We start from the raw sequence: 15223 nt of genomic DNA on the forward strand, positions 1-15223 counted from the left end.
CTGATCACCTGGACTGGGTCTGTAGGCCCACTGATCACCTGGACTGGGTCTGTACACCCACTGATCACCTGGACTGGGTCTATACACCCACTGATCACCTGGACTGGGTCTATACACCCACTGATCACCTGGACTGGGTCTGTAGGCCCACTGATCACCTGGACTGGGTCTGTAGGCCCACTGATCACCTGGACTGGGTCTGTAGGCCCACTGATCACCTGGACTGGGTCTATACACCCACTGATCACCTGGACTGGGTCTATACACCCACTGATCACCTGGACTGGGTCTATACACCCACTGATCACCTGGACTGGGTCTGTACACCCACTGATCACCTGGACTGGGTCTGTACACCCACTGATCACCTGGACTGGGTCTGTAGGCCCACTGATCACCTGGACTGGGTCTGTAGGCCCACTGATCACCTGGACTGGGTCTGTAGGCCCACTGATCACCTGGACTGGGTCTGTAGGCCCATTGATCACCTGGACTGGGTCTATACACCCACTGATCACCTGGACTGGGTCTATACACCCACTGATCACCTGGACTGGGTCTATACACCCACTGATCACCTGGACTGGGTCTATACACCCACTGATCACCTGGACTGGGTCTGTACACCCACTGATCACCTGGACTGGGTCTGTACACCCACTGATCACCTGGACTGGGTCTGTAGGCCCACTGATCACCTGGACTGGGTCTGTAGGCCCACTGATCACCTGGACTGGGTCTGTAGGCCCACTGATCACCTGGACTGGGTCTGTAGGCCCATTGATCACCTGGACTGGGTCTATACACCCACTGATCACCTGGACTGGGTCTATACACCCACTGATCACCTGGACTGGGTCTATACACCCACTGATCACCTGGAATGGGTCTATACACCCACTGATCACCTGGACTGGGTCTATACGCCCACTGATCACCGGGACCGGGTCTGTAGGCCCACTGATCACCTGGACTGGGTCTGTAGGCCCACTGGTCACCTGGACTGGGTCTGTAGGCCCATTGATCACCTGGACTGGGTCTATACACCCACTGATCACCTGGACTGGGTCTATACACCCACTGATCACCTGGACTGGGTCTATACACCCACTGATCACCTGGACTGGGTCTATACACCCACTGATCACCTGGACTGGGTCTATACGCCCACTGATCACCTGGACTGGGTCTGTAGGCCCATTGATCACCTGGACTGGGTCTATACACCCACTGATCACCTGGACTGGGTCTATACACCCACTGATCACCTGGACTGGGTCTATACACCCACTGATCACCTGGACTGGGTCTATACACCCACTGATCACCTGGACTGGGTCTATACACCCACTGATCACCTGGACTGGGTCTATACACCCACTGATCACCTGGACTGGGTCTATACACCCACTGATCACCTGGACTGGGTCTATACACCCACTGATCACCTGGAATGGGTCTATACGCCCACTGATCACCGGGACCGGGTCTGTAGGCCCACTGGTCACCTGGACTGGGTCTATACACCCACTGATCACCTGGACTGGGTCTGTAGGCCCACTGATCACCTGGACTGGGTCTATACACCCACTGATCACCTGGACTGGGTCTATACACCCACTGATCACCTGGAATGGGTCTATACGCCCACTGATCACCGGGACCGGGTCTGTAGGCCCACTGGTCACCTGGACTGGGTCTATACACCCACTGATCACCTGGACTGGGTCTGTACGCCCACTGATCACCTGGACTGGGTCTGTAGGCCCACTGATCACCTGGACTGGGTCTATACACCCACTGATCACCTGGACTGGGTCTGTAGGCCCACTGATCACCTGGACTGGGTCTGTAGGCCCACTGATCACCTGGACTGGGTCTATACACCCACTGATCACCTGGACTGGGTCTGTAGGCCCACTGATCACCTGGACTGGGTCTATACACCCACTGATCACCTGGACTGGGTCTATACACCCACTGATCACCTGGACTGGGTCTATACACCCACTGATCACCTGGACTGGGTCTATACACCCACTGATCACCTGGACTGGGTCTATACACCCACTGATCACCTGGACTGGGTCTGTAGGCCCACTGATCACCTGGACTGGGTCTGTAGGCCCACTGATCACCTGGACTGGGTCTGTAGGCCCACTGATCACCTGGACTGGGTCTGTACACCCACTGATCACCTGGACTGGGTCTATACACCCACTGATCACCTGGACTGGGTCTATACACCCACTGATCACCTGGACTGGGTCTGTAGGCCCACTGATCACCTGGACTGGGTCTGTAGGCCCACTGATCACCTGGACTGGGTCTATACACCCAATGATCACCTGGACTGGGTCTATAGGCCAATGATCACCTGGACTGGGTCTATAGGCCAATGATCACTTGGACTGGGTCTGAAGGCCCAATGATCATCTGGCATGGGTATCACACACACTGTCTTTTTGAAGCCCCGTGGCATGATGCAGTGCCTCTGACAGGGAGGGCCAAGAGGCAGGTGCGCCTACCCGTGAAACTCCACAATGACAGCAGTAGCTGGCCATGCCAAGAAGGGCCCACCTGTGCCAGAGAATGTTCCAGACTCAACTCAGCTACCTCCAAATGTCTGAGCAGCATTGTCAGAGAAGACTACACCTCTCCAGCGAGGCCGTCACCGACTTATGCGCCCTGCTACAGGACGAGTTGCGACCTTTGGGATTTGGGGGTCACCCTGTGCCAGTGGCCCTGATGATCTCAGTGGCACTAAAGTTTTATGCTTCTGGATTGTTCCACGGATCCACCGGGGATATACGTGGGGTCTGCCAGGCCGCAGCCAACTGCTGCATCAAGGAGGTGACCAATGTCCTATTCAAGAGGGCCGGTGACTATATGTGTTAGCAGACTGACCCTGACAGTCAGGCCAACAGGGACAGCTGAGTGTAATTGATTGTATTCATTAAGGCACCCATGGACCAACCAGTCGCCTTCACCAACAGAAAGGGCTTCCATTCAATCAATGTTCAACTGCTCTGTGACCACTGAAAGAATTTTCTGCAAGTGTGTGTCCGCATCCCTACATACTTTGACAGTCCCAGGTACCACAGCTTTTCACTCCCCCCGCTTGCCTTCAGGGGTGGATTCTTGGGGAAAAGGGTTATCCCTTGAAAATATGGCTTCTGACGCTAGTGAGGATCCCTCGCACTGCAGCAGAGGAGAGGTACAACACTTGCCATGGCACCATCCAAGTGACCATTGAGCAGGCCATCGGGCTGCTGAAGATGATATTCCAGTGCCTGGATCAATCCGGTAGAGCCCTGCAGTATGGCCCAGTGAGGGTCTCGTGTATTGTCGTGGTCTGCTGTGCTCTACACAATCTAGCACTGTGGAGGAAGGAGGCCTTGCATGATGATGAAATGCCTGAGCAACACTCCTTCACCGACGAGGAGGATGCAGAGGAGGGAGAGCAGGAAGAACCACTGGATGTTGAAGCCCTTGCACCGGAGGCCAAGCAGATTGAGCGGCGTGCCAAGGAGGCAAGAGGCAATCTCATAATTAGCCCCTTCCAGCAATCCTGATGCCCACTCACAGAGAATCCAATAAAGACTCACCTCAATGCGTGTAGTGTGCCACTTGTGTAACAGTTCCTTTTGTGTTCCTTGACTTGTGCCCAGCTGCAAAGTGCACGAGTGCTCATGGGAGATCAAATGTTAATGAAGGCTGTGGTCACTTTGGCAATCCACTAAGGGAAGTCAACAGCTCACAATTAAGGCTTAATAGAATAATGACTGTTACACAATGATCATTCATTACATGAAAAAAGAAACTCAATATTAATGATTACATATCAGATGTCAGACACCCATGAATCCAAAAGTGTGGCTAGGTGATTTTTTTTTAAGTTTGCGATTGCTCGTATGCGGTGTGATCCCTATGCTAGCTTCTGTGCTGGAGACAGGCTGCTAATCAGGCAGCCCCTTGGCCAGAGATGACTTCGGTGGTCGTCCTCTGGCTGCATGAGGCCTGGAGGGCCCCAGCTGTCTGAGGGTTTCCTGCACTGGTGCAGGACTCTCCTCAGATGTCGTGGCAGTTGGAGTTGGACTCACTGGCGGAGGGGCTGAGGAGCCGCTGTCCACACTCAGAGTGTCCTGAGGAGAGCCCCCAAGCACGTGGAGGTCAGCCTCTCCCCCTCCTTCTCAAGGCTCTCTTGAACATCTCTGCTGACCAGAGAAGGACAAGGAGCTGGGGACGTCTCCAGGGGTCTTGTCCTTCTCTCACCTTGCCACTGCTGCATTGAGCTCATGGCCAAGGTGATGGTTTGCAGGTCTGTGCGCATCTGTGGGGTCTGGCTCTCCAAGAGGGTCGCCAACCTCTCGATGGAGGAAGCCATGCATTCACATGCCTGAGACATGGTAGCACTCATGGCATGGATGGACTCCTCGACCGTCCGCTCAGGGCTATGCATGGCCTCTGGCATCTCCACCAGATGTCGCCCTACTTCTCCCTGCAACTCCAGCATGCCCTGTGCAGTTGGCACCAGAGGCTCGTCATCAGCCTGGGGCTCAGAATGGGCCTGGCCATCAACAGCCCTCCAACAGTCAGAAGCCTCGGCTGGCACAGCCTCAATCAGCTGCTCAGGTGCGTGTGCGTGGTGCTCTCACCAGCTTGTGACTCTGATTCTAAAGCTGAGTGGATTCCCAGAAAAGTATCTGGTGGAAGATGAAGAAGAATCAAGTATTGGCTGTTCCCCTTCAGCTAGAGTCTCCTGTGAACACCGACCAGCATGAGAGAACACAAACGTGTGTGGTTAAGGCCGTACAGAGCCCAGCATGCTAACCATACATGACATGGATCTGTAGAAGTGAACTGTAACTCTTGCACACAGACTCCAGTCTCTCCATCTGATATGGTGCAGCCAGCCTGGGTCCACACCAATTCCAAAGCCTCTTCCTCAGCTGTGCCGAGAGGCCACAGATCCAGAACTCCACCTGTCCAGGCTGCCTCCCCGAACTTCTCCACCTGTCCAGGCCGCCTCCCGGAACTCCTCCACCTGTCCAGGCCGCCTCCCGGAACTCCTCCACCTGTCCAGGCCGCCTCCCGGAACTCCTCCACCTGTCCAGGCCGCCTCCCGGAACTCCTCCACCTGTCCAGGCTGCCTCCCGGAACTCCTCCACCTGTCCAGGCTGCCTCCCGGAACTCCTCCACCTGTCCAGGATGCCTCCCGGAACTCCTCCACCTGTCCAGGATGCCTCCCGGAACTCCTCCACCTGTCCAGGATGCCTCCCGGAACTCCTCCACCTGTCCAGGATGCCTCCCGGAACTCCTCCACCTGTCCAGGCTGCCTCCCGGAACTCCTCCACCTGTCCAGGCTGCCTCCCGGAACTCCTCCACCTGTCCAGGATGCCTCCCGGAACTCCTCCACCTGTCCAGGCCGCCTCCCGGAACTCCTCCACCTGTCCAGGCTGCCTCCCGGAACTCCTCCACCTGTCCAGGATGCCTCCCGGAACTCCTCCACCTGTCCAGGATGCCTCCCGGAACTCCTCCACCTGTCCAGGATGCCTCCCGGAACTCCTCCACCTGTCCAGGATGCCTCCCGGAACTCCTCCACCTGTCCAGGATGCCTCCCGGAACTCCTCCACCTGTCCAGGATGCCTCCCGGAACTCCTCCACCTGTCCAGGATGCCTCCCGGAACTCCTCCACCTGTCCAGGATGCCTCCGGGAACTCCTCCACCTGTCCAGGCTGCCTCCCAGAACTCCTCCACCTGTCCAGGATATCTCCTGGAACTCCTCCACCTGTCCAGGATGCCTCCCGGAACTCCTCCACCTGTCCAGGCTGCCTCCCGGAACTCCTCCACCTGTCCAGGCTATCTCCTGGAACTCCTCCACCTGTCCAGGATGCCTCCCGGAACTCCTCCACCTGTCCAGGATGCCTCCCGGAACTCCTCCACCTGTCCAGGATATCTCCTGGAACTCCTCCACCTGTCCAGGATGCCTCCCGGAACTCCTCCACCTGTCCAGGCTGCCTCCCGGAACTCCTCCACCTGTCCAGGCTATCTCCTGGAACTCCTCCACCTGTCCAGGATATCTCCTGGAACTCCTCCACCTGTCCAGGATGCCTCCCGGAACTCCTCCACCTGTCCAGGATATCTCCTGGAACTCCTCCACCTGTCCAGGATGCCTCCCGGAACTCCTCCACCTGTCCAGGCTGCCTCCCGGAACTCCTCCACCTGTCCAGGCTATCTCCTGGAACTCCTCCACCTGTCCAGGATGCCTCCCGGAACTCCTCCACCTGTCCAGGATATCTCCTGGAACTCCTCCACCTGTCCAGGCTGCCTCCCAGAACTCCTCCACCTGTCCAGGATATCTCCTGGAACTCCTCCACCTGTCCAGGATGCCTCCCGGAACTCCTCCACCTGTCCAGGCTGCCTCCCGGAACTCCTCCACCTGTCCAGGCTATCTCCTGGAACTCCTCCACCTGTCCAGGATGCCTCCCGGAACTCCTCCACCTGTCCAGGATGCCTCCCGGAACTCCTCCACCTGTCCAGGATATCTCCTGGAACTCCTCCACCTGTCCAGGCTGCCTCCCGGAACTCCTCCACCTGTCCAGGCTGCCTCTCCCTGCTGTTCTGGGCTCTTTTGTCCTGCAAGAGGAAAGATGGAGATAGTCATACTTCACAGAGAGATCTTCCTGACAGTTCTGCTAGTGTCAGCCCCTTGACCACTACTGGGGTGTGACATATAGCTCATGCTCTTGTCCGCTCTCAGGAGACTTAATGGAGGTGAGCTGTGATGGAAGGTGTCCTGTGGCTGAGATGCAACCGTGCGTCTGTCAGAATGAGGTGATGCCTCACCCCCTCTGCCATCACTGTGGTAGTGCCATCCTCACCATGTCCCACTTCCTCCTGTGTAGACACTTGCAATCAGTAATAAAGAGCGGGGTATGGAGCGCTCACCTTAGTTGAACCCGGGTCATTGACCCTCTTCCTACATGGCACCCAGTTGCGTCGAGTGACTCCACAGCTGCTGACCTTCTCTGTGATCTCTGTCCAGGCTTGCTTGGTCAGGCAGGCGGACCTCTTCTTGCCATCACTGGGGAAAGAGGAGCTCCTGCCTTTCCCTTGTAGCCTTGAAGAGAATCAGCAGGGAGGTATCACTGAGGCGTGGGGCTACCCAGTGTCTTGGCTCAGGGGTTGGGGGGGTCCAGGAGTCACTCCAACACCAGTTTCAACAGTGAACTGGAAACATCAAATGACTCTAAGGCAGCAATGCAAGCAGGGCTTTAAATATGGCACCAGGACCTGCACCAGAGTCACCTGACACCTCCACTGCATGACTGGGGAGGGCCCACGCCTCCAGTATGCAAAATAGCTGCCATCCACATGACGAAGGGGAACGGTGCCAGTCAAATTCAGCCCTAGGAGTATAGACAGGAACTAGGACACAAGTGTGTCATCCAAATCCATGAAGGAAACAGATGGCAGGTTTGAAGGACGTGGCATTTGCTTGGCTTTTGGGCCACAATGATTATCTTTTAACCTTAATAAAATGGCAGAGGATTTGGAAATTGGTTAACTCGGCTGGGTGGGGATATCATGGATGCCGGATGGCAGGTTTTTAAAACAGAAAATTAAAATGCATCAAAACCTGAATTTTCATTCTGGGGTCAGGAACCCAACGCCCGGAACATTTGTGAGTCCCAACCCTGCACAGCCTCAGGGTCAGTGACGCATCGCAATTTCCAAAGTGCCAGCCGCTAATTGAGCTCGACGTCAAATTAGAGGCATTGGGTGCAGGCAGGAGGCGGGATCTAAGAACGGAGGGATAATTTAAAAGGCAAATGGCAGCCGTGACTGGCCTTGCTGTTGCCTTTGGAAATGAATGAGCAGGGAGGGCAGGATTTGGGCAGCTGAAATCAGGTGGCCCCACGTTTTCTGTTGTCTCCTTTGAGGCCCTGATGGAGGCTGTGGCAGACAGGGGAGCTGTACCCCCCCCTCCATCTGGAAAAAGAGCTCCGCTCAGCCAGGCGTGGCAAGGGGTGGCCCAGGTGTGGCTAGAGGTGGCCCAGGATGCCAGTGGCCTCACGTTCCTCTCAAGAGTCCAAACACTGTCTCCGCACAAAATCAAGCCTCTCAGCTCTAGCAACTCAGTGCCACTGCATGAGGAAGTGAGATTAAATCTCTCCTTTCATACAATTTTCTTACCCTGCAGTCATGAGCACTAATGGCTCCCCGTGTTCCCTCCATGTTCCCCATGCCTGCCATTTGAAATTTGCTAACTGTTGCTCCCCATACTCTTAACAAGCTCCACAACGAGCTCAACAAGCAATTAATTGGAGGGGTGTAAATTGCGGGCTCCCCCTCTCTTTGAACATCTCACTGTGTCACTGAGACGTCGGGAACCAGTGACACCTTCCGAGTGAGTGATTTTCCGGGCTGCCCGCACCCAAACTTGCCCCACAGGCGATTGAAAATTTAGCTCCGTATAGAAAGAAGAGTGTTTGGTGAGTAGAAGCCGAGGTGCTTGACTGTTCATGTACAAAAACAAATAAAAATGCTTTTGGTAATTAAAAGTATGTAATACCCAACAAAACAAAGATAAATACTGGAAACAGTTAAAGAAAACTAATGCTGCTCTCAGATCACCTATGAGGTTAATGGAGGATAGTGGGTAAATGAGCTAATAATGGGGAAAGCTGTTGCAGCAATGTCAAGACCTGAAGGAACTTCAAAGACCTTATTGGACCATTGAGAGATTCTAAAGGACAGGATATGGCAGAGATGCCAAATAAATTCTCTTGACTCTTGAAGGCAAATTAACAACATTAGATGGTACTGTTAACAATTAAATTGTTAATATTAAAATGGATGAGGATATAACTGTATAAAGAACAAACATTTTAAAATAGATCAGGCTGCCAGCTGAGACAATGTCCAATGAGAGTCCTTACGGAGACAGGACAGGGGCTATGTGAGCCTTCGCCCGCATATTTAATAGTTTGCTGCAGTCAGGGACTGTTCTCTCAGAGTGGAAGGTGGCCAATGTCATTCCACTTTTTAAGAAGGGGGATAGGTCAGAATGGGTAACTATAGGCCTATTAAGCTTGAAGCCAGTGATAGAAATCATGGTTGAGGAAATCATCAGCAATGGCCCACATGAACACTGAGGCAGAGAAAGCCTGATCAAGGGCACACAATAGAGCTGCCTGAAAAGATAGGTCTGTCTTACAAATTAGACTGAAGTTTGTGAAAAAGACATGGTTAGTGTTTGAGAGTAACTCATTAGACATTGTCTACCAGGGCTTTCAGAAAACATTTGACAAGGTACCTCACAAGAAGGCTCTCTACAAGATAGAATCCTGTGTAATTACTGGTAATCTGCTCAGGTGGGTGGGTGAAAATTGGCAGAATGCAGGCAGAAAGTGGTTGGTAATGGATTTGGATCTGCTTGGAGACTGGTTACCAGTGGTCTCCCACAGGGAATGGTGTTAGGACCTTTGCTATTTCCCATCTGCATCAATGATTTGGATGATGGGGGAATGATCCCTACATTTTTTGTATAATATCAAACTGCATGTGAAAGTTAGCACTGAGGATGCCTGCCTACTGCAAACAATGTGTCGGGGGAATGAGTAAGTTTTGGCCAAATTGTATTTAACTTATAAAAGTGTAGTGTTGTGCAGGTAGGCAGGTCAAATCTACTTACACACTACAGGAGAAAGAGCTAAAGCCAGTGTGGAAAGAAAGAGGTCTGGGTGTTCTAGTGTATCAACTGTCAATGTTCATAACTGATGCTGTTAAGCTCAAGCCAAAGTGAGAATAAACAACGTTTATGTATCCTATCCACAGAGTGATTCCAGCTCTGTACTATGTTTAGTAAAATTATGAACGCATTTACAATATCATTAACCACAGTGCACCGAAAACATCTTCCTGCCAGAAACAGGAAACAACAAATACACACAGCTTGTGGTTTCTACAGTAAATGATGAAATACTGTATAACTGACCCGAGACCTGTTAAACAGGAACATGATTTTTAAATTGAAGGTGTGATGAGGGTAATTAGTAGTACTTGCATCAGAAGGTAGCTTTTTTGCCTGTGTTAGTTTATTTGTGTAGACATCAATCTAAATGGTGTTAACAGATCAATGTACAATGAACATTATACCTGATAGCCTGCTCCCCATCTTGACCTTCACCTTGTAATAAGTCTTCATGATTTGATGAGTAACATTTGTTCCACACAAGTGCCATCTCCAACAATAACCATCTCCCTTTGATGTTGAACAGTGTGACTATCATTGCATTCCCCTGCTATCAACATCCTGGGGGTTACCATTGACCAGAAACTGAACTGGACCAGCCGAATGAATATTCTGGCTACAAAAGCAGGTCAGAGGCTGGGAATTCTGCGGCAAGTAACTCACCTCCTGACTCCCCAAAGACTGTCCACCATCGACAAGGCACAAGTCAGGAGTGTGATGGAATACTCCCCACTTGCCTGGATGGGTGCAGCTCCAACAAGCCTCGAGAAACTCGACACCATCCAGGACAAAGCAGCCCACTTGATCGGCAACTCATTCACCACCTTAAACATTCACTCCCTTCACCACCGACACACAGTGGCAGCAGTGTACCATCTACAAGATGCACTGCAGCAACCCGCCAAGCCTCCTTCAACAGCACCTTCCAAATCCGTGACCTCTACCGCCTAGAAGGACAAGGGCAACAGATACATGGGAACACCACCACCTTCAAGTTCCTCTCCAAGTCACACACCATCCTGACTTGGAACTATATCGCCGTTCCTTCACTGTCGCTGGGTCAAAATCCTGAAACTCCCTTCCTAACAGCACTGTGGGTGTACCTACACCCCAATGACTGCAGTGGTTCAAGAAGGCAGCTCACCACCACCTTCTCAAGGGCAATTAGGGATGGGCAATAAATGCCAGTGATGCCCACATCCCACAAATAAAAAGGTTGTTTCTGAGGGTGGTAAATATTGATTTTAAATGAATTGCTAAACATCACCTTGATTGAAGCATGTCTGCTTGTATTCTGCATTGAAAGTCTGTTTTTCAGAAAATGGTGAAACTACTGCCCCAATGTTATTAATGTGATTTGATTGGTACGTACCTCAGTCAGGAGGGTCCCGATGATATATAAAGATTGTCCCCACATCTGAGGCAATTTTCCTTTTGTAATTCTGTCTACAGTATGTGGGTTCTTATATTCTTCATCTACCTGGTAACAACAAACAGCACGTTCATATTAGATTGTAATCAATGCCCAATATGGGGATTCATATTTAACAAACTTTAACACAAACAGTTTCCATGCAGCCATCAATGATGCCTAAATGACAAAATGACAATGCTGTTAAAGCACTTCACTTCACAAACGTAGGAATTTATGAAAATGCGCATGTCTCACTGGAAACCTTTTGCTAATCATTGCAGAGTGGGAATTAACTCTTAAGTGTACAATAAAAACTTCCTGCTGGCTGGCTGGGTAAACACAATGTGAATGTGGAAGCAAGACAGAAGGTCCCAGATACACCCTCTGATCCACGTTGCCAAGTCTGTCCATTAAATGGTGTCAGTAGCCCTGAATTCAGGAGAGGGAATAGGATATTAGTGAGGTTCCGGGTCCCAGATAATGACCAGTGAGCCTCTGCTGGAAGTATGAGGTGGATAGTGCTGAGGATAGGATTACCAAGCCAGGGCTATAATGCCGTACACTTGCCAACCCATGTCACCCAGACTCACATGTCGGAGGAACAAGTAGGACACTTATTCCTTGGAAAATAAGTCTAAATGGGGTAGAGGTGCATAAGGATCTTGGGGTCTAGAATTTGCAGGACATTCCAGGATATGTATTAGTACTCTTCGTCGCTCAATTTGATCATTGGACAGTTTTTGGATAATAGGAATAGGAGGAAGACAATCAATTCCTCGAGTTACTCAGGCCAATCAGATCATGCCTGATCTGTATCTCATCTCCATCCATCTGCCTTAGTTCCATAATCCTGGATACGCTCGTTCAAATAAAACCTATCAATCCCACTTTTCAAAATTTCAAACGGCCCACAGGGGAGAGGGAACACCAGATTTCACAACCCTTGTGAAAAAGTCTTTCCTGATTTCAGTCCTGAATGGCCTGCTCCTTGTTCTGCATAGACCCACCAGAGGAAATAGTTTCTCCATCAAACCCCATTTTTAAAGGTAATTGCTGAGACAATTCTCAACGTGGCACACAGGGATTTTCTTCTCTCCTTTGCCACTACTACACAATTTACTGTGATCCTTCCTCTCTCCCCAACCTTCCCATTTCACATTGCCAATCTTCTTTCCCCACATTCACTTCCTAATCCCACTCTAGCTCTCAGCCTCATTTCCACTGGCTATCTCCTTCCACAGCTCATGCCTACACTAATTCTCCCACCATCAGTTCACAATGAAACTCTGCACACCCCAGTTCTCTCAGATCAAGCTGCTATTCATGTCCATCTCTCATCTCCACCACAACCAGGTAATGTCGGCAGAAACTGACACTTCCCCTGCCTTGATTTCATCCCGACTCCCATCTCCCTCCCCGTTCCCACTCCATCCTGTCTCCCATCTCCCTTCCTCTGCTCCCACTCCATCCCATCTCCCATCGCCCTCCCTGTTCCCACTCCATCCCGTCTCCAATCTCCCTTCCCCTGCTCCCACTCCATCCCGTCTCCCATCGCCCTCCCTGTTCCCACTACATCCCGTCTCCAATCTCCCTTCCCCTGCTCCCACTCCATCCTGTCTCCCATCTCCCTCCCTGTTCCCACTCCATCCTGTCTCCCATCTCCCTCCCCCTACTCCCACTCCATCCTGTCTCCCATCTCCCTCCCCCTCCTCCCACTCCATCCTGTCTCCCACCTCCCTCCCCCTACTCCCACTCTATCCTGACTCCCATCTCCCTCCCCCTGCTCCCACTCCATCCTGTCTCCCATCGCCCTCCCTGTTCCCACTCCATCCTGTCTCCCATCTCCCTCCCTGTTCCCACTCCATCCTGTCTCCCATCTCCCTCCCCCGACTCCCACTCCATCCTGTCTCCCACCTCCCTCCCCCTACTCCCACTCCATCCTGACTCCCATCTCCCTCCCCCTGCTCCCACTCCATCCTGTCTCCCATCTCCCTCCCCCTACTCCCACTCCATCCTGACACCCATCTCCCTCCCCCTGCTCCCACTCCATCCTGACTCCCATCTCCCTCCCTCTGCTCCCACTCCATCCTGACTCCCATCTCCCTCCCCGTTCTCACTCCATCCTGACTCCCATCTCCCTCCCCGTTCTCACTCCATCCTGACTCCCATCTCCCTCCCCGTTCTCACTCCATCCTGACTCCCATCTCCCTCCCCGTTCTCACTCCATCCTGACTCCCATCTCCTTCCCCATTCCCACTCCATCTTGACTCCCATCTCCTATCGTTAGGGGTACAGATAGGTGGTTCTGCGGCGACAAACGTGACCGTTATGTTGCCTCCCTGGTGCTAGGGTCAAGGTGTCATGGAGCAGCTGCAGGACATTCTGAAGGGGCAGGGTGAACAGTCAGAGGTCATGGTACACATTGGTACCAACGACATAGGTAGAAAGAGGGATGAGGTCCTGCAACAAGAATTTAGGGAGCTAGGTAGCATATTTAAAAAGCAGGACCTCAAAGGTTGTAATCTCTGGATTATTCCCGGTGCCACGTGCTAGTGAGTATGAGGATAGAGCAGATGAATGCGTGGCTGAGGAGGTGGTGCAGGAGGGAGGGCTTTATTTTCCTGGATCACTGGGTCTGTTTCTGGTGAAGGTGGGACCTTGACCAGTTGGACGGGTTGCACCTGAACCAGAATGGGATCAACATCCTTGCTGGGAGGTTTTCTAATGCTGTTGGGGTGGTGGGGAGGGCAGGGGGTGGTGGTTAAACTAATTTGGCAGGGGGATGGGATACAGAGTGGAGGTACAGTAGGGGGTGATGCACAGTCAAATATAAAAGAGAAACTGAGTCAGTTGGAAGGCAGAACAAACATAGACCTGTTAAGGCACAAGTGAAAAAGATGGATTGCATCTATTTTAATGCAAGGAGTCTCACTAGTAAGGCAGATGAACTGAGGGCAATGATTAGCACATGGGATTAGGATGGAGAGTGAGAGAGTTGATTCTGAGACTAGGGTCCTGAATGTAAGTAAAGGAAACTACGAAGGCATGAGGCGCGAGTTGGCTATGATGGATTGGTGAACGTTACTTCAAGGGTTGACAGTGGATAGGCAATGACTAGCATTGAAAGAGCGCATGGATGAATTACAACAATTTTTCATTCCTGTCTGGCGCAAAAATAAATAGGAAGGGTGGCTCAACCGTGGCTTACAAAAGAAATTAGGGATAGTATTAGATCCAAGGAGGAGAAATATAAAATGGCCAGAACAAGCAGCAAACCTGAAGTTTGGGAGCATAGAACATATTACATTACAGCGCAGTACAGGCCCTTCGGCCCTCGATGTTGCGCCGACCTGTGAAACCATCTGACCTACACTATTCCATTTTCATCCATATGTCTATCCAATGACCACTTAAATGCCCTTAAAGTTGGCGAGTCTACTACTGTTGCAGGCAGGGCGTTCCACGCCCCTACTACTCTCTGAGTAAAGAAACTACCTCTCACATCTGTCCTATATCTATCACCCCTCAACTTAAAGCTATGTCCCCTCGTGTTTGCCATCACCATCCGAGGAAAAAGACTCTCACTATCCACTATCCAGTTTGGAATTCAGCAAAGGAGGACAAAGGAATTGAGTAAGAAGGGGAAAATAGAGTATGAGAGTAAGCTTTCAGAGAACATAAAAACTGACTGTAAAAGCTTCTACAGAAATGTGAAGAGAAAAATATTAGTGAAGACAAATGTGGGTCCCTTACAGTCAGAAACGGGGGAATTTATAATGGGGAACAAGGAAATGGCAGACCAATTAAATACATACTTGGGTTCTGTCTTCACAAAAGAGGACACAAATTACCTCCCAGAAATGTTGGGGAACATAGGTCTAGTGACAAGGAGGAACTGTATGAAATCAGTATTAGTAGGGAAATGGTGTTGCGGAAATTGATGGGACTGACGGCCGATAAATCCCCAGGGCCTGATAATCTACATCCCAGAGTACTTAAGGAAGTGGCCCTTGAAATAGTAGATGCATTGCTGGTCATTTTTCACAATT

General features: G+C 51.4%; 1 protein-coding gene across 3 annotated transcripts in view; it reads right to left on the reverse strand.

The window, feature by feature from the left end:
* Positions 1 to 15223, reverse strand: part of LOC137374285 (phosphorylase b kinase regulatory subunit alpha, liver isoform-like) — a 285712-nt gene that overhangs the window by 198871 nt on the left and 71618 nt on the right. For all 3 annotated transcript variants that reach the window (XM_068040091.1, XM_068040092.1, XM_068040090.1), the window contains exon 13: positions 11133 to 11240. In XM_068040091.1, coding sequence (XP_067896192.1) covers positions 11133 to 11240 — 108 coding nt within the window. The remainder of the gene's footprint in view (positions 1 to 11132; positions 11241 to 15223) is intronic.

The sequence above is a fragment of the Heterodontus francisci genome, chromosome 10 (assembly GCF_036365525.1).
Source record: "Heterodontus francisci isolate sHetFra1 chromosome 10, sHetFra1.hap1, whole genome shotgun sequence".
Taxonomy (NCBI): Eukaryota; Metazoa; Chordata; class Chondrichthyes; order Heterodontiformes; family Heterodontidae; genus Heterodontus; species Heterodontus francisci.